The sequence below is a fragment of the Plasmodium berghei genome, assembly GCF_900002375.2.
Source record: "Plasmodium berghei ANKA genome assembly, chromosome: 6".
NCBI classification, from domain to species: Eukaryota; Apicomplexa; class Aconoidasida; order Haemosporida; family Plasmodiidae; genus Plasmodium; species Plasmodium berghei.
In genome coordinates, this window is record NC_036164.2 from 74913 (window position 1) to 100541 (window position 25629).

Sequence of the window (25629 nt, forward strand, 5' to 3'; positions counted from 1 at the left end):
CAATTATTAAATTTTTTATTTATATAAATTAAAAAAAAAATGAAAGCATAATTATTTAATTCCCTTTTTTTATCTACACACCAACAAATAAGTTGTTAATTTTTAATTATTGGTTATAACTGTAATTTTTAATTTAAAATTTTTATTTAGTGGAAAATAATTTGTTTTATATACTTAAACATATATTTTTTATTTATATATAAACATGAAGAATATTATATTTAAATAAAATGACCAAAAATTAGAAAATTAAAACAATTAATGTAGAACAACATTAATATTAAGAAATAAAATCAAATAAAAACATCATAAATATAGAAAACGCATATATATAATACATTTTTTTAACTCAAAAATATATATTATATTTAATCATGAAAAAATATATTTATATTATTAGTTTGGCTACATTTTTTATCTCCTTTGGTAATAATAGAGATCTTTAACAAATTATTTCAATTCGTGGTTTTACATATTTTATTTAATATATGCGTATGTATTAATTATGCAAATTTGTATATTCCTATACTATTATTTAATTTTTTTCACCATTAATATGCAGATATAATATGTGGAATCCAAATTAAGAAAAATAACAACAAACATGCCCCAAATTCAAACAATTATAACCCATATCATAATTTAAAAGAAAGTGATTTTAATAATTCAAACTTTTCAAATGAAAAACAATATAATAATAAAAATAATTCCATTAATAATGAAAAATATATACAGCCATATTTAATAAATAATAACGCCTTTCAAAATAAAAAAGACATAAACAATACAAAACTCACATTATATAATGAATATAATAAGACAAATAATCTTGGTGATTTTAGAAATTTTAATCATGAACATGAAAAAACAAATAACAGGCTAATTGAAATTAATAAGTCTTTTTTACAAATAACCTATATATCTCAAATGAATAAATATGTATTCAATGCGGTCGATACTATATATGGTGTAAATGATGATGAAAGCGTATTGTTGTTTTTTTATAAACCTCTATATTCTGTTAAATATATTCAAAAAATGTTAAATAACTTAAATATAGGTCAATCCATTGATTATAATAAAATAAATAAAGATCATGATGAGGTTCTTAATGACGTCATAGAAACAAAGAAATCATGCAACACTGAAAAAATGGAATTAATAAATAGATTGAGCAATATACACAATTCTTTTTATAATTTTTATAATGACCCTTCGAAGGATGACTATAATTTATATACATTATCAAAAACAAATTTTGTAAATTGTTTAAAAAATGGATTTGAAAAAGTAAAAAATAAACCAAATGATATTATTTCATATGAAGAAAAGGTGTATAAAGAGAAATGTAAAAACAGCAGCAAACTCAATAATAATACTCAGAAAAATTATGAATTTTGTAAAAATGTGATGCATCTCAATTCATTTCGTAAACAAAATTGGGAAGTTCCCCAAGATAAAGAAATAATTCCATTTATAGATTTTCTAATAAACGAATTAAAACAAAACAATAATCTAAAGACTCTTGTAACAAAACTAGAATTTATAAAAAAACAATTCGAGGATATTAAAAATAAACATGATAAACACATAAAAATATGTAAAAAAGAAGAGGCTTTTGTGAACAAATGTACCAACACCACTATTGATAATAAAAATTGTGCTAAATATTTTAATGAAATAAAAAAAATGGCTGAGGCATATAGTATTTTAGATTATAATTATACAATTATAGAAAATTTAGAATCAATACGTATTACTTATAATAATTCCTTAATATACTTTTTTAAATCGCTAGGGGAATTATTAATAAACAAAGTAGATTCAGATGGAAATATAATAGAAAACGATGATATTTATAATTTTAGTTTGGTGAAACCCCAATCTACATTCAAATCACTAGAAGATGAATTCCTTAAAGTATTTGAAAACAAATGGGAATTTTATAAAAATAACCAAAATCTTGATAAATCCAAAGATATAATGAAAAATACAATATCATTAATTTTACCACATATGGATAAATTTACAAATTTGAATAAGTCTATGATACAATTAAAAACTAATGGCAGTTTAGAAAAATTTAATATTACTTCTCAAATAAAACGAGAATTAGATAAATTAACTTATGATGAAAGAAAAGAAGGGTTTAAAACTTCTCTCGAATTAGCAAAAACTTGGGAAACGAAAAAAACCGAAATATTAACGAAATTAAACGAAGAAAACGAAGAAACTGTTCAATTGGAAATAAAAATTAAAGAATTATTTAAAAAGTATTTAGATGAGGTGGCTGAAAAGAAATATGTAGAAGACTTAAAATTAGAATTAAACAAAAAAATAAAAGACATAACTGAGAAAATTGAATATGTTAAAAAAGCAGTTGACTTAAAGAAAGAAATAGAAAAAAATAATACATACATTAATGAATTATCTAAGCAATCACCATGTCAAATTACGGAATATATAGAAAAAAAAAATACAATGTATAATACAATAAAATCATATTTCGACAAAATTTATATAGGTGATATTAATCAACTTTACAATGAAATGTCTTCTGTAGTTCAAGGGAATACCATTGATAATACAGAAAACAAAACAGAACTTGAAACTTTAAAATCGAAAATAGATAATGTATATAATAAAATCAAAAACATGGAAACTGAAATAGTTAAATCACATATAAAGAATATAGAAACTAACAACAAACTATCAGAAACTATTTTGGATATAAAAAAATATATATATGGGGAAATTACTAACGAGCTAAATAAAACGTTAGAAGACTTTAAAAATAAAGAGAAAGGACTATCAAATAAAATAAATAACTACACTAAGGAAAATGTCCAATTAAGTGTATATAAATCTAACATATTAGAAATCAGAGAGCATTATAATGATCAAATTAATATAGACAATACAAAGGAAGGAGAAGCAAAACAAAACTATGAACAATTCAAAGAACATATGAAAACAATATCATCTAACGAAGATGAAATATCAAAAACCATCAATGAGGTAAAAAGTATGAAAGACGCATTCTTAAGTAATGTAGATAAATATGTTAAGTTTGACAATACTTATAATGAAAATGTCGATTCAGAACATAATAAATTTACTGAATTAACAAATAAAATAAAAACAGAAGTTTTGGATGAAGAATTAAAAAAATATGAAAAAAGATTTAATGATAGTAAATCTTTAATTAATGAAACAAAAAAATCCATTGAAGAGGAATGTCAAAACATTAATATACTTAAAAAGGTAGATGAGTATATAAAAGTATGTCTGAATACAAATGAATTAATAACAAATTTTCGTAATAAACAAACTATATTAAAAGACAAATTAAATCAAAATATTAAAACCATAAAAGAAACTAATTCAATAGATAAATTTTATACAGACAAGTTTGAAAATATATTAACAGATAAAAAGACAGAATTAGAAAAAAAGTTCACAGAAATGTCTTTAAATAATCACGAATCAAATAACAACGAATTGATAACATATTTTAATGATTTAAAAGCAAATTTAGGAAAAAATAAAGAAAACATGTTATATAAACAATTCAATGAAAAAGAAAAAGCTGTTGATGATATTAAGAAAAAAAATGTAGATATAAATAAAATTGTTTCAAATATTGAAATAACAATTTATACATCCATTTATAATATTAATGAAGAAACAGAAAATGAAATTGGAAAAAATATAGAATTACTAAATACCCAAGTACTTGAAAAGGTAAAAGCAAACGTAACCAATTTGAATGAAATAAAGGAAAAATTAAAAAATTATGATTTTCATGATTTTGGGAAAGAGGAAAATATTAAATATCCTGATGAAATTAACAAAATTAAAAATGATATTGATACCTTAGACCAAAAAATCGATAAAAGTATAGAGACATTGACGGAAATAAAAAAAAATTCAGAGAGCCATGTTGACGAAATAAAAGGGCAAATAGATAAATTAAAAAAAGTAACAAATAAAACAATATATAACGAGGATCCAAAGGAAATTGAAAAAAAAATAGAAAATATAGTAGCAAAAATAGACAAAAAAAAAAATATATATAAGGCAATAAATAAATTATTAAATGAAATATCAGAAATAGAAAATGATAAAACTTCGTTAGAAAAATTAAAAGATATAAATTTATCATATGGACAAAGTTTAGGAAACCTGTTTTTGGAACAAATTGATGAAGAAAGGAAAAAGGCTGAACATACGATAAAAGGAATGGAAGCATATATAGATGATCTTGATAATATAAAAAAAGAATCACAAAAAATAGAAAAAGAAATGAAGATAAAAATGGGCATAAATAAGGAAATGGAAGCACTTAAAATATCACATGATGACGACAAAAATTATCACACTATTAGTAAGAATCATGAAAAAAGTATTTCTGATATCCATAAAAATTCTTTAAAAATAATACAAGAATTTTCTAAGGAATCAAATATAGATGATATTAAAAAGGAGTTACAAAAAAATGTTTTAGAATCCCAAAATAATAATACTGATATTAATCAATATTTAAGAAAAGTTGAGAACATATATAATATCTTAAAATTAAATAAAATTAAAAAGATTATTGATAAAGTAAAAGAATATACTAATGAAATTGATAAAAATAATAAAAGCATAAATAATGAATTAAGTAATTCAGAAAAAATAATTAAAAAAATCGAAGAAAATTCAAGTTTAAAAGAATGTCAATCGAAAATAGAGTCAACCATAGATGATAAAGATATTGATGGGTGTATAAAGAATATTACAGATTTAAAAACTTATATTTTAAACGAAGAAAATAACATCAACACTTATTTTAAAAATGCCGAAGAATATAATAAAAATGTATTATTAAACTTTAATAATATAGAAATGGCGGATACTAAATCACAATATATATTAAACATTAAAAAAAATAATGGCACTAATAGCAATGATTATAATATCAATGAATTGAAAGAACACAAGAATAAGTCTAATGGTTATAAATATGAGGCTGATAAAAATACAAAAGCAATCAAAAAAAATAAGGAATTATTTGAAAAATATAAACAAGATGTAACTGTACTTTTAAATAAATATTCTGCATTAGCATTAAAAAATAAATTTGATAAAACAAAAACAGATTCAGAACAAATCATAAAGGAAATAAAAGAAACACACAAAAATTGTATATCGCAATCAGACAAATCTGAACAAAAAATGAATGAAATAAAAAACGAACAAATTCATATTGAAGATGAAGTCGCTAACAATGATAAATCTAATAAAGCAATAACAGATATTAAAATATCCGTAGAGCCATTCGAAACAAAATTCTTAAAAATAAATGATATAAGAAAAAAATCAGATGGTTGTTTAAAAGAGACCGAAAATATAGAGAAACAAATATCAAATTTATCTATAGATAGTCAAGAAACAAAACTAAAAGAGAACGGGGATAAATTAAATACCCTTGAGAAACTTTTCGAATCTCTCAAAAACCAAAAAAAAAATATTGAAGACCAAAAAAAAGAATTAGATGAAGTTAATTCCAAAATTGAAAAAATAGAAAGCGATGTAAACCAGCATAAAAAAAATTACGAGATTGGAATTGTAGAAAAAATAAATGAGATCGCCAAAGCAAATAAAGAACAAATTGAATCAACAAAAAAATTAATAGAACCAACAATAAAAAATCTAATATCATCTTTTAACACTAATGATTTAGAAGGTATTGACACTAATGAAAACTTGGAAAAATATAATACAGAAATGAATAATATATATGAAGAATTTATTAGATCATACAATCTAATAACAAATTATTTAGAAACGGTATCAAAAGAACCCATAACATATGATCAAATTAAAAATACGCGAATCACCGCACAAAGTGAACTCTTAAAAAATATAGAAAATGTAAATAAAGCCAAATCCTATTTAGATTATATAAAAGGAAATGAATTTGATAGAATAGTCACACATTTTAAAAACAAATTAAATACAGTGAATGATAAGTTTAAAAACGAATATTTAAAAGTTAACGAAGGGTTTGATAATATTTCAAACTCTATTAATAATGTTAAAAATTCAACTGATGAAAATTCATTATTAGATATACTAAACCAAACAAAAGAAATATATGCAAATATTGTCAGTAAAAAATATTATAGTTATAAATATGAGGCAGAAAACATATTTAGAAATATTTCTAAATTAGCAAATTCTTTAAATATTCAAATAAAAAACAGCTCTGGGATAGATTTACTTGAAAACATTAATATAGCTATATTACCTTACCTGGATTCCCAAAAAGAAGATACGCTAACCTTTATTCCATCTCCCCAAAACATATCAGAAACATATACAAAAATAAACGATTCTTACAATATTCTTCTTGATATATTAAAAAAAAGTCAAGAATTGCATAAAAAAGAACAACAAGCATTAAACCTTATACTCGAAAACCGACGTTTATATGAAAAAGTCCAAGCAACCAATGAGTTAAAAGACACATTAAGTGATTTAAAAAATAAAAAAGAACAAATATTAAATGAAGTTAAACTACTTTTGCATAAATCTAACGAATTAAACAAATTATCATGTAACTCTCAAAATTATGATACCATTTTAGAATCGTCAAAGTATGATCAAATCAAAGAAAAAAGCAATAATTATAAACAGGAAAAAGAAAAACTTGGGATAGATTTTGATGTAACAGCTATGGAAGAAAAATTTAATAATGATATTAAAGATATAGAAGAGTTAGAAAATAATTACAATTCTTCAGAAGAAAATAGTTACAATTCTTCAGAGGAAAATAATTACAATTCTTTAGAGGAAAATAATTACGATTCTTCAGAGGAAAATAATAATATTTTACAATCTAAAAAAAAACTAAAAGAACTAACTAACGCATTTAATACTGAAATAAAAAAAATTGAGGATAAAATAATAGAAAAAAATGATTTAATTAATAAATTAATAGAAATGAGAAAGGAATGCCTACTTTTTACATATACAACATTAGTTGAGACTCTTAAAATCAAAATAACTGATTACTCAGAATTCATAACATCTGCAACGAAATTTTCAAAAGAATTTTTAAAATACATTGATGATACTTCCAATACTTTAAATGATGACATAGACGCATTGCAAATAAAATATAATTTAAATCAAATAAACAAATATGTAAAAAGTATGTTTGCAGATGCAACTAATGATAATAATAATTTAATAGAAAAGGAAAAGGAAGCAACTAAGACAATCAACAATTTGACCGACCTATTTACAATAGATTCAAATAATATCGATGCCGATACATTACACAATAATAAAATACAAATGCTTTATTTCAATTCTGAACTTCATAAATCAATTGAATCCATAAAACAACTTTATAAAAAAATGCATGTCTTTAAATTATTAAATATAGGTCACATTAATGAAAAATATTTTGATATATCCAAACAATTTGATAATATTTTACAGCTGCAGGAAAATCAATTAACAGAAAATTTAAATAGTTTAAAGAAAATTGGTCAAAACATTTCTGATAAAAAAGATCAATTCCTTCATGCACTAAGTGAAACTCCAATTCCCAACTTCAATACACTTAAAGAGATATATCATGATATTGTTAATTATGAAAGTCATATAGATAAAATAAAAAATATTAGTAATAAAGAAAACGAAAATATAATCTTATATATAGACACAATTACCAAATTAAAGGAAAAAGTCCAAAGCATTTTAAATTTTGTTACAACTTATGAAAATGATAATAATATAATCAAACAACATATCCAAGACAATGATGAAAATAATGTATCAAAAATTAAAGAAACTTTAAAAACCACAATTCAATCATTTCAGGAAATTCTAAATAAAATAGATGAAACCAAAGCTCAATTTTATGGTAATAACAATATAAATAATATTATATCTACCATATCACAAAATGTAAATGATGTTAAAAAGCATCTTTCTAAGGATTTAACTATAGAAAACGAACTTATCCAAATACAAAAGAGTTTAGAAGATATTAAAAATTCTACTTATGAAATCAGAAGCGAACAAATAACCAAATATATCAATACTATAAACAATTATGTTGAGCAACAAACTAAACACATCCAAAATAATCCAAATAAAGACGAAATAGACGATATAATACAAAAAATCGTCAATTATAATAAAGAATCAGAAATAAAATTACCCACCATTATAGATAATAAAAATAACGTTACATCAATAATTTCTCATATTAACAAAGTAATTGATTTAATAAAATCGGAATATAATAACAATAATAATGTATCATATAATGTTGCCAAAAAACATGAAGAAGATGCCAATATCATAATTCGTGATTTAGATACGAGTCAAAACATGGTTAATAATTTAATACAGAAAAATTTTAAAATTATAAACGATTTAAAAAATAGAAAACAGGAGATGGAAAATCGTAATAATTTACATGCTATTAATAGGCAACAAGAAATAACGCAAACAGAACATATTAACAATACATATCATCCTCATATTAATCATACAAACAATATAAATAAAAATCACCAATACTCAAGCTCAGATAGAAAAAACTCTTCCAAAACAAAAGATACAGAAAATTCGGTTAGATATGCCGGAGCAATTACACTAGGTTTAGTAGCATTCTATGTAATTATAAGAATAAAAGAAAAAAAGGATAAAGATGAAATGGAATTCGATAAATCTACAAGTTTTTATGATGAAAATGAAAATGACCTTTTTAAAAGAGATGATGAAATTATAGAAATAGATATGAATGAAGATTTTTGATTTAATTAAAAACCATTTGTTTATAAAAGTTAATATTATAGGGAATTTACAACTACAAATAACAAAAAGTATTTTATATGAATATTTACCATATTAATGCAACAATTCTATGTTTAAAATGTTTTTTGTGTTATGGATACAAATGCTAATTGTCGAATGTTATATATTTAAACACATTTATAAAATTGTAATTTATAATACCAAATTAATACATCAATGGGTATTATAATTGCATACAAAATAAAATCACATAACTTAAAAAATTTCTCATTATGTTTTAAATATTTGCAATTTTATGTTTTTTTTTGTTTTTTTTTTGTTTTTTTTGTTTCAATTCTTATTATATATAATATTTGTTTTGCACATAGAAACTTATTTTATAGCTCACATTAATTTGCATAAAGAAATGTGTATCAACACTACTAACAATACACAATTTTTATTGCCTTATGAATTATATTAGAAAATATAATTTAGTCAAATTTCGATTAATAGCGATAAAAAAATAATATAAAACGGGAGTTACCATAATGTAAATTTTATTAAACTATTTTATCATGAATTGAGAAATATTATTGAGATATTGCACTGTAAATACCACGGATGCACATGTTGTAATTTTAGGATTAAGCCGAATTCTTTTGATATTTAAAAATATAAAAACCATATATTAAATTCAAAATAAACAACATTATTATTTTTTAATATAATTATTGATATAGTATCCTTCCTATCATAAGCGTTCATTCACTAATGTATGCATCAATAATTATATTAAAATAATGTTTATCAACTGTTGCATTAAAAATTATAATCTATATTTTAAATTATTAATTTGTTACTAAGTAAAACAATATAGAAAAGACTAATATAGGAATTTTTGAAATGTGCAAATGTAATAACCCCACGCATTACCACATATATATATTTCAGTTTTTATTTGATGAATTATAAAATAGAAAAGAGTATGCTATATATTAAGTGTATTATATAATTTAATTAAAATGAATTATTTTTAGGCATTATATATTAGGTAGATTAAAAAGCATAATATTATTTATGAAATTACATATATTGACGTTTGGGACTAGAATTATTTGAATAAAAAATATCCACGGGTTTATAAACCGTACAAATTAAATAACTATACATAGTTATCTTTGAATAATAATTTTTTTAAAAATCAATATTAATTTTTATAATTTTCTCGAAAATACTTTTCTTCGATTTTAATTGTACTTATATAATTTTTAAAAAATATTAATATATTTTTTACTTATTATTTATCAAATTCCCAAATGAATAAAATATACATGAAAACTGTGTTTGCTCTTTTGAGCTTGTTCGTATATGCAAGCAATAAATCCATTGCAAGCGACCCTTTTCTAAGGAAGCCAACTTCAGACAATATTATGTAAGAAAATATGATAAATATATTATATATATCACTATTCAATCTAAATATACATACGTGCAAACGAGAGTATTAGAATATGCTCATGTGTTGTACATTTTCATAACAATTGGACAATGCGAATTTCATTTTATAAATAAGCACATTTACCTTTTTTTTTCTAATTAAAAATGTAAATAAAACTTAAAAATAGATCCACTTTTCCCAATGGTATTTCGGAAGATATATATAAACAAAATGAAGAACTAATATGTACAAATACTGAAGAAACTAAAAAAGCAGAAGAAATTATGAAAGATGCTGTAACTATTTTACAAAAACATGCTCAAAATGAAGAAGATTATAGTTTATATCATAAATATGATGAGGGAGCAAATGTATATTTTAAGAAACATGAAGACACAGACATTGGAAAGCTCGAGCTTAAAATCCGCAGTCCAGATAATGTATAAATTAATCAACTTATTTTTTTATGTTATAAAATTAATTTCAAGTAAAAAATTATTATATATATATAACCACGTTTTTTCGTTTTCATTAGTATAATGATATCGTCAAAATATTATGGGATCCCAATGGTGCCAAACATTTCGATGTAAACTTTATTAATGGTAATTAATTAATAATATAAATACATGATTATGACTATTTATTGATATTTTAAAATTTATTATTGTCACCGTCTACGTTATTGTTTTTTTATTTTGCAAAATTATTATTTTTTTTAGGGAAAATTGTACGTATATACAATCCAAATTTAGTAATGGTTCAATTTCGCTCCAGAAGTCTTGTGGGACTAGCCCAAGAATATTTATATGCTTTAGCCCACAAAGTTGAAGTAAGGAAATATTTTTTTTCTTCGTTTAGAAACAACTTTTTTTCATATGATCACCTTATAATTTATACAAATACATATATATGCAACTTTTTTTTAATTTTGTAGATATCAGAAAATGAAACTATAATTGTTCATGCATCAGCAGATATAAATGATCACAACGATACTTATGAATATAGCTATAGAAACACAATTTTAAAAAGTGCAAATTCATTCCAAACCGAAATTGATTCTGAAGATGATATTGTAAAGGGAGAGATAATAAAAACGTATATTAATTTATCTGGATGTATCATTAAAAAAGAAGATGAATATGTTAACCTTACTTGCCTCAACTCTGTAAGCAATATAAATATTTTAATAACATAATAATTATATTCCAGGATTCATCAAAAATATATAATTTATGTATAAATGTCATATTTATAATATATGTTATTCATTCGCAAAAAAATATAATTATTTTATTTTATATATTTATCCATTTTTTATGTAGATTGATGTCGAATTTCCCAATATGAAAGATCTTATTCTTAAGGTAGTTAAATCAGCAAAAATGGCAACTCTTGCCAACTTAAGAGCCACATTTGAAAATAATTAATAAACATATATATCACATAGCAATTTTATATGTTTTAATATTATGATGCACATGTTAATAAATTAAATTATATTATATTTCATGAATTATATTTATTTTAAATTATTATTATGAAACGTCTTTTTTCTTTTCAAACATTTTTAATTTGCATATAACTTATTAATGCGCTTTTATATGAGCTATATATATATATATATATATTTAATTTGTTCAGCATTACAAATGTTGTATTGTAATTTATGAAAAATATTTATTTATGGTCTATCATTTGACATTAATATTTATAGTTTTTCTCTCTTATAAATTTAGAAGTTTGTGTTTTTTTATCTATAGTATTTTACTTATTTATATAAAACTCTATATTTTTATTAGAGCCCTTTACTTACCATATAATAATGTCTTATGTATCAATTGACACCCTCGAAAAAAATTATTAATGATTTATTTTATATTTTTTATTATCTTAATTATTTTTTTGAAATTATTTCCGAAACTCAACGAATACTAATATAAAAATGGTAAAAAAGGTTAAAAAAAATTTTGATATTAGTATATGTGGTGATGAAAGTATTCTTAAAATGTTATATTTTTTAATTGTCTTATTTATTTTATATGCATTCCTAAGCATATTGGTGTTGGAACAAATATGATTGCAATTGGAATTGATGTAGCTCTTATCAATGAGATTCGTGAATACAATTTTGTTGTTACGTTTGTTGAAAAATCTGGAAATTTTTTATACAAGCCATTATTATTAGTACAATTATTTTAAATATGATTGTACTTGCTCGATAAGTAGCCTGTAGCTATATATATTCAATCATTTTCCTTCAGTTCATTGAAAATTGTGGAAATATTTTACTTTTATCATTACTATACCCGTTAATCTTTATTGAAAAGATTGCGTACAAATCTTTTAAACATAATCATACGTTATAATATATGGCTTCTTCATCATTCGAGCATGAACAAATAAGCCGACATGTTGATTAGTAGATTCATTACCAATATATATTAAAGGATTGTTATTGAAAAAATATGCAGTATTATAAAATGACATTGATTTGAATATTGTCATATATTACGCAATTTGTTGAGTTTATTATAATCATAATTCATTAAATATGGATATTTCTGTGTTAATCCATATAATTAAAACATTGTTAATTATTTTATGACATATAGTTATCATGCAATTTTTTACACTGATGCGGCTGTTTTGTTTAATTGCGTTTAAATTGACACTTAACAATATATAATACATTCGATATAAATTTTTCATTTTTCACAATAGTTTTATTAGTAGTACCAGCTAATAACCCATATAATAATCAATCAACTTCAAAGATAATTGCGTCTATACAGCTTCACCATATTATAGGTCTACTGCATTTTTAGCAATATCGATGATGCAATCAATTAATATATTTTTACATTATATTGCTTCATTATTAAGACGATTGTTAGCCACATTAAATAGTTTACATTATAAAGTATTTAAAAAGATTTACATAAAGAAGTGTATTTTAATAAATATTATAAAATATATATTAAAGATAATTTACCGCGAATGGAATATTCAAATAACCATATAAAATTATTTTCATATATTAATTTTATAATGCTTATATAATTCCCTTTTAGCCATATTCGTTAAATTACGTATATATTATCATTTTTACATATATATTTATAATTACCCAACATAACTATATAATCATAATGTGCTTTATACCCAATTGAGTTCAAAATATAATTTAATATTTATAAAGAACATTTTTTAATAATTTTTATTTATAAAATTTATATTACATTCATAAAAATAATCATGAAACACTAAAAAAATAAATAAGCAGATATATTTTTACAATTTAGCTATATCATAATAGGTTTCATGCCATACAGTTTATTATTATAATTACTTTTTACTCTGATAATAAGGCTATTTTATGATTTATTCATAAGCGGAATGTCTTTTATATTTAAGAAATATTTTAAACGGCATTATAATAGAAACTGTGTAAACGCTTCATCATCTTCCCCAACTTGTCTATTTAATTAATATTAGTACTTTATAACAATGTGTCTTTTATGGCGCACTTAATAATTTATATGAATTATTTTAAAGTTATATTATTATTTTTTGTTTAATTAAATTATACTCGCATATAAATATGGGAACGCACGCTAACAACATTGGCGTAACCATGGATCTCCAATTTTAAAAATTTGTATCATATACATAATTATATAACAATGGATTATACTATATTGAAATATATTATAAAAAAATTCTTAAATATATATATATTAAAAAGATGGTGTATCATGGAGATGCAGTTCCAAACATAAGGATAAATTATTTAATTTATATTATTTTACAATTTTCAAAAAAAAAATAAACATATCAAAACATACTATGGAAATATCATTTACAGAATAAATAAAACTTTTATATAATAGCGTAATCATAATTTTGTGGTGTTCATTATTTTATATTTTTTCCAATACTTATGTTCACTTTTATATATGGCTGTCAAATATTTTTTGGGATATAACAAGTACAATAATCAAGTTATTCCTATTCGATTTATTTACATTTCATTTCAAGTGCTTAATCTAAAATGCAGATGTTTTACAACTATCGAAACATGTTTAAAAAGAAAATGATATATATTACACAAATATCATGCATATATACAATCGTATGCTAAATACGCAGCAGTTTAAGTTATTTAATTTTCACCTTATTGATTTAAATAAAAATTGACTCATATTAATCAAAAGGGAAAATAAAAAAATATAGTAAGAGTAGAATTTTCTTTTAATGAGCTTTCCAATTAAACATATATTCCGATTTTTTTACAAATTAGTAGTAATAAGAAAAAATCTAAATAAACAAATTTCGTGGAATAGTAACATCACTAGTGTTATATCTATATGTATAAAATATAACATATATTAAATACATTTCAAAAGTTTATTTTTTGACAATTTTTCACCCACAAAAAATAATAGTAAATAAAATTAAAATAAATTATTTATTAGCATAAATTTTATATTTTTTTAATTTACAATATATAAAATTTTTAATCATAATTTCATTTTTTTTCCACCAAAAAAAGCTACACTTTAAGAAAAATAAAATCAGATAAATATATATTTATTCGTTCAATTACTTACGTATTTATTTTCCTTGAATTAAAATTAAAAATGATCCTTTGCGCCATGTATTTTTAGTATACTACTTTAATGGAAAACAAATGTTTTTTTTGAATTCAGAGTTTGCTAAAATTATATATACCAATTTTTAAATAAATTTGTTTTGTATAACATTTATATTATCATAATGGAAGATAAAAAGGGAAATGCTAAAGAAAGTAATCAAGAAAAAAATGCTAATAATATTGACAATTATAAATTAAGTAATAATGCATTAAATAGTGACACGTTAAAAGATAAGCAAGGCAATGATATATCATGCAAAAATCTTTTAATAAAAGAAAATTATGACCGTACTGAACCTGTTGACAGTAAAACAGATAAACATACAGAAACCTTTGAAAAACGAGAATGCAGCGATACAATTAGTGATTGCTATGATAAAATTAAGCAGTTCACTGAAACTGAAAATATAAGTGATGTATCGGAAAAAAAAATTAACAATTATATCTGTACCAATCAAATTGATGTAAATTCTCTAAATGAGACGACACTTAGAGAAAACACATTAAAAGAAACCAATCCAGGTGTGTTAACAGAGAACAAAACATCGGAATTTATTAAAAAGGAAGAAAAAAGCAAAAAATTAAAAGAGTCACCAAATAGTGAACATCCTTTAAATAATAATGGAGACATGAAAGATTATTACAAAAAATTACCAATCGTTATAATTGCTATTGGTATGGCAGGTAGTGGAAAAACAACATATATTGGAGCATTATATAATTATTTAAAAATACAAAGAAAAAAAAAAGTATATACAATTAATCTAGATCCAGCCGTTAAAAATTTGCAGTATCCAACAAATATAGATATAAGAGATAGTATAAAATATCACGAGGTTATGAAAGAATATAAACTAGGACCTAATGGTGCCATAATGACATGTTTAAACTTATTTGCTACTAGGTTTGATAAGGTTATTGAATTATTAGAAAAAAGAAAACATAAATTAAACTATATAATTGTCGATACACCTGGGCAAATTGAAGTGTTTAATTGGTCAGCTAGTGGAAATATAATTTTAGAAACATTATCAGTTAGCTTTCCAGTTGTTATTAATTATATTATAGACACAGTTCGATGTGAAAGACCTATTACTTTTATGTCTAATATGCTTTATGCATGTAGTATTTTATATAAAACCAGATTACCATTCTTAGCTTGCTTTAATAAAATTGATATCATTAGGCATGATAAATGTATTGAGTGGATGAAAAATTATGACATTTTCAACGAAGATGTTTTGAACGACGAAACATACATGGCTAGTTTTAGTAGATCTTGTGCATTAATGATTAATGAATTTTATGAAGGAATAAAAACTGTAGGCATTTCGTCAAAAACAATTGAAGGATTTAATGATATTATAAAACAGTTAGAATATTTAAAGGAAGAATTTATTGATGATTATGTAACTATAATTGAAAAACAAGTAAAAAGAATTAAAAAAAGAAAGGAAAAGGACATCAAGCTGAAGATGGAATCTTTGTTAATTGAAAAACAAAAACAAATCCCCATTTCTACAAATAACAATAAAAATTAAATATATAAATTGACAAAAATATACGATAGTTGCAGAAGAGTTAATTATATACTTTTAATATTATATGACGAATAAAGGGACACACATATATGTTCGTATTCCTTTAAGCCTATAACTATCCAAATGCGTTATTATTCAATATAATAACATATAATTTGAAAGTGAAAAAACTTTAAATTCTGTTTTTTTATAGCATGCACATATTTACTAATTAAAATTCTAATTAATCATATATTAAATTTCAATTTTTTGTATTAAAAATGTATACCAATTTATATAATTATTTTTATTGATTTTTAATTTACAAAGACCTTTTATTTTATATAATTTATTTGTTTCTTATTTTTTTATTTTGTTTAAACCTTATAACTTTTTCAAATTTAATTATTTTTACCTTTTCTAAAAATGCAATGTATCTTTATAAGCATTGCCCATTGTAAATAAAATGTGTATAAAAAATATATGCATACAGATTACTTTATAGCAACTTAGTATAGTTTCGTTTTTCCTTTTATAATTATTTTTTAATGAAGATTTAATATAATCTTTTATATTGTTTATTCGTTTATTGGCGAATGATAATAAAAAAAACAATTATTACATTTCCGCAAAACTATTGTTATAGACATTATATCAATGTGAATACACATTTTAATGGGTTTTATTAATGTAATATAAAAAAATAAAAATATATATATATATATTTAAATTATGTAGGTTTTAGAAGAAAATTACATATTCATTAATATATGCTATTTAAAATATATAATAATGTAACAATTCTTCTGTCCTATTCTCTATATATATTATTTTTATTTTGTGGGGGTTATTTAGGGGGGTTTGTTTTTCAATTTTTATTTTGGGGTTTTTATTTTTCAATTTTTATTTTTGGGTTTTTGTTTTTTGATTTTTATTTTTGGGTTTTTATTTTTCGATTTTTATTTTGGGGCTTTTATTTTTGTATTTTTAGTTTTTTTTTCTTTTATTTTTTGTTCCGTTCATCTCCCCGTTTTTATATGTTTTTTCTTGTACAATCTCTTCTTTTGCATTTTCCGAATTCATATTGATAATATATTAACTCTATTAAATATCTATATTTAAATTAATTTATAGAATTTTCATCATTTTTGTATGTATATATATTTCTATATTTCAATGTCTAATTTGTATCTTTAATTTTATTCATTATCGTGTATTAATTTCTTGTAGTTTCATGGCATTTCTTATTCTTCATTACGGTAGTATCTCTCTAAAATTTACATTTTTTGCTTGCACATCACTTTAATATTTTATTTTTCACAATTGCACCCTTTTTTTTTATTTATCACTCTTAAGGGGAAATTTTAGTTAAAGAAAGTCGTAAATTATCAGTATATTCCTTAACACTTTATCTCCATCCCTAATTAGGTACATTTAAAATTGTAGGAAAAGACATTTTACTAAATCAGCAACTTTTTAATGGTTATTTCCTTTATTCTCTTAATTGTTTTTTATGAAAAACTAACTCTCCATAACAAATCATTCATAAAACTTATAGAAATTCTAATAATTTCAACCAATCAATTTCGAAAATATGATACTTCACTTTCTTGTATTGACTAATAAGCTTATGAAAAAATATTTCTTCAAAATATATGTATTCCATTTTTTATAGATCTGTGCATTTTACAATACAAAATTTGCATTTATAATAAAATACATTTACGTAATTTTTTTTTTTGCAATATTTATTGCTATCATTAGTATTATTGCTATTTTTTTTTATTTTATATGTTGTTTAATCTAAACATAAGCCAATTTGTTTGAGCAATTCATTTCGACATCTTAGTTTCTTACAATATTATAATTAGAAATTACTTGTAACCGGTCTAACGCATTTAATGATAATAATTTTGAAATAATATCAACTAATTGTATAGAATAAAATGATGATATATTTTTAATAATTTCATTTTTATAATTTTTATCTTCAAAAAGTCGAATCATATCATTTATATTATTAGCAGAAAATGGAGAAGACAGAGTTACTAATTCATATAATATACAACCTACTTGAAATAAATCACTTAATTTATTTGTTTTGTTTAATTTTATAGATTCATAACTTAAAAAATTTAATGTCCCTAAATTTTTATTTGATCCTTTTTGTGATATACCAAAATCACCAATTTTAATTTTATCATCTTTAATAAATATATTTGTACTTTTTAAATCACCATGAATTATACCATTTTTATGGATAGAACTTAATCCATTTAATATCTGGTTTAATATATTAAATATTTCACTTTCTGAATAATGCTCATTATTTATTTTTCTTCTTAAAATATCAGAATATAAATCTCCCTGATTACAAAATTCGATTATGAAAGATAAAGAATCATTTTTCTTAATAAAATCAACAATCTTAACTATATTTTCACAATTCTCCAGCTTTTTCATGATATATAATTCATTCATATAATTTTTTAAATCATTTTCGTTTATTCCATAAAGATCATAAACTTTTGAAATAAATGTTTCATTTGTATCCAACGATTTTACTAAATGTATTTCACTGTTTGAAGTCATTATCTCTAAAACAGTTTCGAATTTATACCCATAATTCATATATACATTATGCTTTTCACATGTGTTCCTAATAGTTGGCAATAATAAAGTTAACATTATATAAAAGAAAAATATGTACAATTTTGAGAAAAAAACAAAATAAAATAACGGCAGGAGACAAAGGAATACACAAAAAACAAAAAAAAATAAAGTAACAAACAATAAAGGAAACATAAAAAAAACAAAAAACAATCAAATAAAAAAAAATTAAAAAAAATTAAAAAAAAAAAAAAAAAATGGTTCTAAAAATTTATAGGAAGTAGCATTATATACTTTTGAGATATACACTTCCATTTAAGTTTTAAACAAATTTTTAAAAACTAAAGAATTAACAATCAATATCTTTAACACAATATATCGATGAAAATTCTTTATATATAATTGCTAATAACGCTTTAATATTATTAAACTTTAAACAACAACAAATTTTATAGTAAATTAAATATTTTAAAAATTTTTGATATCAAAAAATATATTAATATTTTTTCTTTATAATGATTCAAAAAAAAACACAAAAATGAAATGTACAAAAAATATGGAGAAATGTGAAACAAAAGGAAATGATATCAAAAAATGCAACAAATGTGTGCACATGTGTATGCACATATATAAATTCAGAGAAGGTGCTTAAATTCCTGTCTTATTTCTCTTATTTCACGTATCATCCATTTTTCATTGCACATTAATTTTTAAAAATAAAACGCGGGGTGTCTATTCACTTTGTTAATTTGTAAGGAGTATAATACTTTTTAAGTCTATCGACATTTTATTTATGTATAACTACATTAATGATTAATTATATTTTAGCATTATATGTCTTTCCTTTTTAAAATAATACTCCACGTGAGTTATAAATATATATATCTACTTTTATCAAGCATAATAAATTAGAGTATGAAAAATGAAAAAAGGAAACATTTCATTTAACATATTCGAAAGTATTAAAGTAGGAAAAAGTTTATACCATTAAGATATCAATTATAATGCATAAGGAGGAAACGGTTTATGAAGATATTTACTTCCTTGAGATTATTGAGTAATAATTCATTGTCTGCTAACACAATCGTTATTAATTTGTTTTATATAACTGTGGTTTAACTCATTTTTATTTTGCATGGGCTAACTGTGATAATATACTATATAAATGTTTTTTCTACATTTAAATAAAAACTTAAATATAATATATTTGTTTTTCTCTAAGATTTACAAATTATATTTTTCGTTCTTTATTCGTATCATAATCTTTACCATATTTTTGCAAAATTTATAAATTTCATTATATTTTAAACCATTTCATGTCTTTTGTGTTCACTTCCTAATTTTGTAATGCCTTTAAAATTTTTATTTTTTATTTTTTTTTTCTCTTGTTTGCCTATAGCTCCATTATTTTGAGGAAAATTATTTCTAATTTTGGTATTATTTTCTTTATACATTAGAATTGGCTTTATTAATTTTTTAGAATGATAAATTGATAAACTGTTTAACAATGTCGAAACAAAGGAATATACAATTAATACTATTGAAACAATATAAAAAAATAAATCGTTGCTTTGAGTGTCTAATGTTTTTTTTATGTATAATTCGGGGATTGTAAGTATATTGTAAAATGGAATAAAGGCGATTAAAAAGTTTAGCATGATGTCAACGTAAACTATTGCTATGTATATTTCTGTATAAGAAGGGTTACTTGAAACTATTCCAAAATATCCAAAAAACATAAACAATAAACATAATATAATTGAAAGAAAGGCTACCAATGCATCAAATAACAGCAAAATTATTTTTATAAAATTACAAAACAAAGACAGAGTAAAAAAAATAATTGCCCTTTTTTGAGTATCATTATACATATTTTCATTTTTAATTGGTTTCATTTTTATTTTTTTTCTGAAAAATTTCTGTTATTAAACATAAATTAAATAAAACGAAATGGGCAAAAACAATAAATTGGACATATAAAATATATTATTTGTTGTCTTAAAAAATAAACAACATAAAAAGAAATATATATAATTTGTTATTTCTTGGGGGGTTTATAAGCATATCAAAGTTATATTTTATTAAAAAAGTGACAGTATAAATAAATACGTAAATATATGTAATAACTAAAAAAATAAAAATATATTAACCAAAATTATTGTAAATATAGGTACAAATAAATCAAATGTATAAATATGTATTTCTATATATTCAGGTTGTATAAAATCATAAACCACCAAAATTATACAAAAATTTATGCAAAAAATATAATTTTATTTTATTATTTACCAAATATTTTTCAACGCTTTAACTTAAAAAATATATATATACTAATGCATGATACGCTTTTCAGCTAATATGCATAATTAACAATATCTACAAAGGACATTATATTCAGGATTTTTTTTTTAAATAAAACATATAAAATTTAACATACAAAGCATAGATATATGTTTTGATACTTTTTTTTTGTATATTTTTGCGACGTTATCACATAAACAACCTTTAGACTACAACATTTATAATATTGGTATATATAAATCGGAAAAACAAGCATGTCTCAAAACAATTGCTATGGGCGAATTAAATATACTAAATAAATTTTTCTTCAATTTGAAAAATGCCATTCTGAAGTTACTCATTATTAAGAAATTTCATTTAGCTTGTTTTTTTTGTGCCTAGCTAAATTCATTTTTTTATACTCCACACAATATGTAACTTTTTATTTTTTTATTCTTTAATTGTGCTAATTATTATATACTAATTAATGAAACTAAATTTACAATGCTGCTTTCTCTTATAAAAATTGTCTTTATTTTTAATATCAATGTTTTATTTCATGGGGAAAAAAGGCATTTTTATATTCTTTATGTTTCCCAAACTTAATATAGCTAAAGCTTTTTTTTTTAATACTTATAAATATCATTTTGGATATTCGAGGCATTTTGCTTTATATATTTAATTGTATTAAATGTGAATTATTAACTCTATTAAATTGTGGGTATATATATGTTCAAACTTTTGCTATGAAGTAATATAATGAAAATAAACTTAAAAATCATTGAACATATGAAAAGTTATACATCGCCATATTTATACTTACACATAATATCATATATGCATCACTTATTTCAGTAAAATATGCTGTATTTTACACACACGTTTTATGCCTTAGTAGTAATCATTTTCTTATTACATATCCTATTTTAAGCACATATTATATATATGTGTGTATTCCATATTATTTATTTTGGTTATAATGCTTTTATACAAAATTTAAATTCGTCAGTGAAACTTATTTTGGTTTTAGTATTTCTATCATTATTGATATGCATATCACTCATTATCACGTATTGTTACTTTTAAATATGCTACTTAAAAATGATTTTTTTTTTTTTTTTTCTAATAATACTTTTAAATATTCTTTTCCAGCTAAGTATCCACTTTCTTCTTTTCGTTTTATTGCAATTTTTTCATTCATTTCCATTGGCATATTTTCTTTTATGTTATTGTTATCACTTACATCGTTTTTTATAGTTTGTAAATTTAAAAAACCATTACTATCTTTTCGAGTTATTTCGTTTTTGTTTTCTATTTCTTTAGCATGATAAATATCATTTTTTTTTTTATCAAATTTGATATCATTATACTCTTTCATTTTGTTTTTTTCTTTTGAGGCTTCCATTTTTTCCTTGTACGCATTGTAACTATATACATTCTTAAAGTTTTTTAACCGGCTTTCATTATTTAATTCATTTTCATAAAAACCTAAGTTACTTAAATCTTGCTTTTCTAGTAAATTGTTATCAATTCTACACATAAAATACTCTTTCGAATATTTTTTACAACTAATATGATCATTTTTATGCTCCTTTAAGCATTTTAAATAATTGTTTTTTATTGATGTGCACTCGTTGCTATGGTCTAAGGGGAAACTTCCTCTATCTGGCTTCTTAACGATGCTTCTTTTTATATCCATTTTTTATATTTTTTTACAAAGTATATATATTTTATAATTTATATATTTCACCCTTTCCATTTTTCATAAGAATTTCATCATCCCAATATCCATATATATATGTGCATTCCCAAATAATTAAAAAATAATTAAATTTGATAAAGGAGCGTATATATAAATCTTTATTATAGTTAAAACGAAGTGCTTATAATGAAAAACAATTCTTTAGCTCGTATCATTTATATTGGTATGTATATTGCCGCAAAATATATTTAAAATTTTTATATAAAATTATCCATAATACTGGCATAAATAAAACAAATATATTTGCAGTTAATTGTACAACTATTGTCCTGCAAATTTTATCTTAATTTGTAATCTCTATATTTTTGCCTAAGGAGAATTGGTGTTGATAATTGTTAAAATTCTTAAAAATTAACATAATAAATTAAATGTAAAAAATAAATAAAACAATATTTAAAGATCTGTATCTACAAAGAACAAATTATGGTAATTCTTTCAAATTTTTAAAAATAAAAATTTATAAAATATACAAAAAAAAATACATTATATACATAATACTACATATGCATTGTGTAAAGCTAAAATAAACCTTTCTTTATTATACTTCCAACAAAAACATATTTTCCTTCATTTGCACATAAATATTTTTATTAATAATGTTTACATTGTAATTATTATTAAATAAGTGTTTTATATGCGTTATTAATAATAAAAAAGAAATATCAACGTGCACAATACAGGGCAAAAAAAATAAAAATATAAACTAATTTTCATATAAATTCACAAAATATAACTAAACATCATTAAAATATGAAAGATATAAAAAAAAACTCTTAAAATTTAAGAGTGTATTTTTTATTTTTTTAAATACGGAATAATTAAAATATTTTGATAAAAATAGTATTAATATGATAAAACAAAAAAATTAAAGATAGAACAAATGAATATATTAAACTCATCATTTCTTCAAAGCAGCGCTTTTAAAGATGGTAACATATTTTATTTTCCATTTTTAAATACATATTTCAAATTGTGCATTCCCACACAAGTACTATATATATAGAGAGGATACAGACACGTGCACTTGTGCACAATTTCTTTCATACATTTTTATTTTTTGTTTTCCTTTAGTAATTAAAATTTATCTTTTCATTAATTCTTCATAGAAATAAGTTTATCATTTTTAATGTTTTCTAACATATCAACAAATTCACATTTTATCCCTCCAAAATTATTTCTAAATGCGTTATTTTTCTTTAGTATATAATATTTATTTAAAGTTTCGTGATATGTTGTACCACTAAGAACCCCGTGTTCTATGCAATATTTAATTGCAATTATTGAATTTGGATTTTCATCTAATAAACTTTCATAGAAGGCTCTTGTGCCATCTCCATTGGGCGGAGTTATAACTTTTTGTCCTTCTTTAAAATATTTTGTTATATCATTTATTTTCATTTCTTCCTCATTTTTTCCATCTTCTTCACCCTTTAACATTTCTTCTTGATCTAATTCACATTCTTCTTTTATGATTTCTTTACTTGATCTTTTAATTTTTTTAACTTTCGTTTTGTTATTAAAGTTTTTTTCAGATGTTATGCTATTACTTTGAATCAATTCTTCACGCATTTTAGAGCCTTCATTAATATTACATTCATTTTTTTCACTCTTGCTCATATTAATGCTAGTTTTCTTTTTTATTTTTGTTTTAGAGCTTTCTTCTTTTTTCTAAATAAAAAAATTAAATGAGTAAATGTTAAATTCATATAATAATGTCTTAAAAAGTGTAATAAAATATTTCAAATTTTTTTATCTATTTCCATTGTCTATTTAGGAGTCCGATATGAATGAAATGAAAACTTATAATAAAAAAGAAAAAAAATTGTATCCATCATGCAATTTCATTTCTATATACACAACCTTATTGTGTGCACCTCTCTGTACTTATTTTCATACGTACCCTCAAATATACATACATACGTGGAAAAATAATAAATGAAAACAAAACCCTTCTAGTGCGAATTATATCCACATATTTATACATATATGAATATATTTTATAAGGCGTAAGTCAAAAAAATACGCAATTATGTGTGCTTACCTTAATGGATATATTATTGGAAGACATCGCTTTCATTTTTGAGAAATATTTATAAGAACTTTTTAATATAGTTTCCCTTATTTTATATCGGATATTTTACAATTCTTTATTTATTATTTTTATAAATTTTTTATTTTCTTATAGAATACTACATATATATTAAAAGACTCAATGCATCTATAATGTTTTTACTGTTCTTTATTCATAACTATTTTTTATATAACTAATATATAAACGAATTTCTTTTATTATTTAATTTTACTTAAAATTTCACACGATAAATAAATATTCATATATATAATATTGATATGATAATATATGCTTTTAAAGCTGGTAACATATTTTGTTATTAAACATTCTATAGTTTTTTTATTTTTTAAACTAAAAAATTTATGTAACAATTTTATTTGCAAATTCATGGAAATAAATACCATTTAATCCACAAATATTATAATACACGCATTTATATTCAATTATTTTAAAATATCACAAATAAAACAATAAATTTGTAAA

The 25629-nt window shown here is 21.7% G+C and overlaps 7 protein-coding genes across 7 annotated transcripts; 3 read left to right on the forward strand and 4 right to left on the reverse strand.

The window, feature by feature from the left end:
* Positions 1-374: 374 nt before the first annotated feature.
* On the forward strand, positions 375-8823 carry PBANKA_0600351 (reticulocyte binding protein, putative; the record flags this gene model as incomplete). The annotated part of the gene is made up of 2 exons (XM_034568523.1): positions 375-426; positions 563-8823. 2 exons carry the CDS (start codon positions 375-377, stop codon positions 8821-8823), a joined length of 8313 nt encoding a protein of 2770 aa, XP_034420504.1.
* A 1298-nt stretch (positions 8824-10121) lies between these two features.
* On the forward strand, positions 10122-11676 carry PBANKA_0600400 (fam-a protein; the record flags this gene model as incomplete). Its single annotated transcript, XM_034568524.1, has 6 exons — positions 10122-10237; positions 10431-10683; positions 10779-10848; positions 10966-11075; positions 11181-11414; positions 11572-11676. The coding sequence occupies 6 exons, from the start codon at positions 10122-10124 to the stop codon at positions 11674-11676; spliced, it is 888 nt and encodes a 295-aa protein (XP_034420505.1).
* A 3349-nt stretch (positions 11677-15025) lies between these two features.
* Positions 15026-16444, forward strand: PBANKA_0600500 (GPN-loop GTPase, putative; the record flags this gene model as incomplete). The annotated part of the gene is made up of 1 exon (XM_034568525.1): positions 15026-16444. The coding sequence occupies one exon, from the start codon at positions 15026-15028 to the stop codon at positions 16442-16444; it is 1419 nt and encodes a 472-aa protein (XP_034420506.1).
* Positions 16445-18268: 1824 nt separating this feature from the next.
* Positions 18269-19228, reverse strand: PBANKA_0600600 (NIMA related kinase 3, putative; the record flags this gene model as incomplete). The annotated part of the gene is made up of 1 exon (XM_034568526.1): positions 18269-19228. The coding sequence occupies one exon, from the start codon at positions 19226-19228 to the stop codon at positions 18269-18271; it is 960 nt and encodes a 319-aa protein (XP_034420507.1).
* A 1109-nt stretch (positions 19229-20337) lies between these two features.
* On the reverse strand, positions 20338-20928 carry PBANKA_0600700 (conserved Plasmodium protein, unknown function; the record flags this gene model as incomplete). Its single annotated transcript, XM_034568528.1, has 1 exon — positions 20338-20928. The coding sequence occupies one exon, from the start codon at positions 20926-20928 to the stop codon at positions 20338-20340; it is 591 nt and encodes a 196-aa protein (XP_034420508.1).
* A 1451-nt stretch (positions 20929-22379) lies between these two features.
* On the reverse strand, positions 22380-23012 carry PBANKA_0600800 (cytochrome c oxidase assembly protein COX19, putative; the record flags this gene model as incomplete). Its single annotated transcript, XM_034568529.1, has 1 exon — positions 22380-23012. The coding sequence occupies one exon, from the start codon at positions 23010-23012 to the stop codon at positions 22380-22382; it is 633 nt and encodes a 210-aa protein (XP_034420509.1).
* Positions 23013-24167: 1155 nt separating this feature from the next.
* Positions 24168-25152, reverse strand: PBANKA_0600900 (conserved protein, unknown function; the record flags this gene model as incomplete). Its single annotated transcript, XM_034568530.1, has 2 exons — positions 24168-24743; positions 25117-25152. 2 exons carry the CDS (start codon positions 25150-25152, stop codon positions 24168-24170), a joined length of 612 nt encoding a protein of 203 aa, XP_034420510.1.
* Positions 25153-25629: the final 477 nt, after the last annotated feature.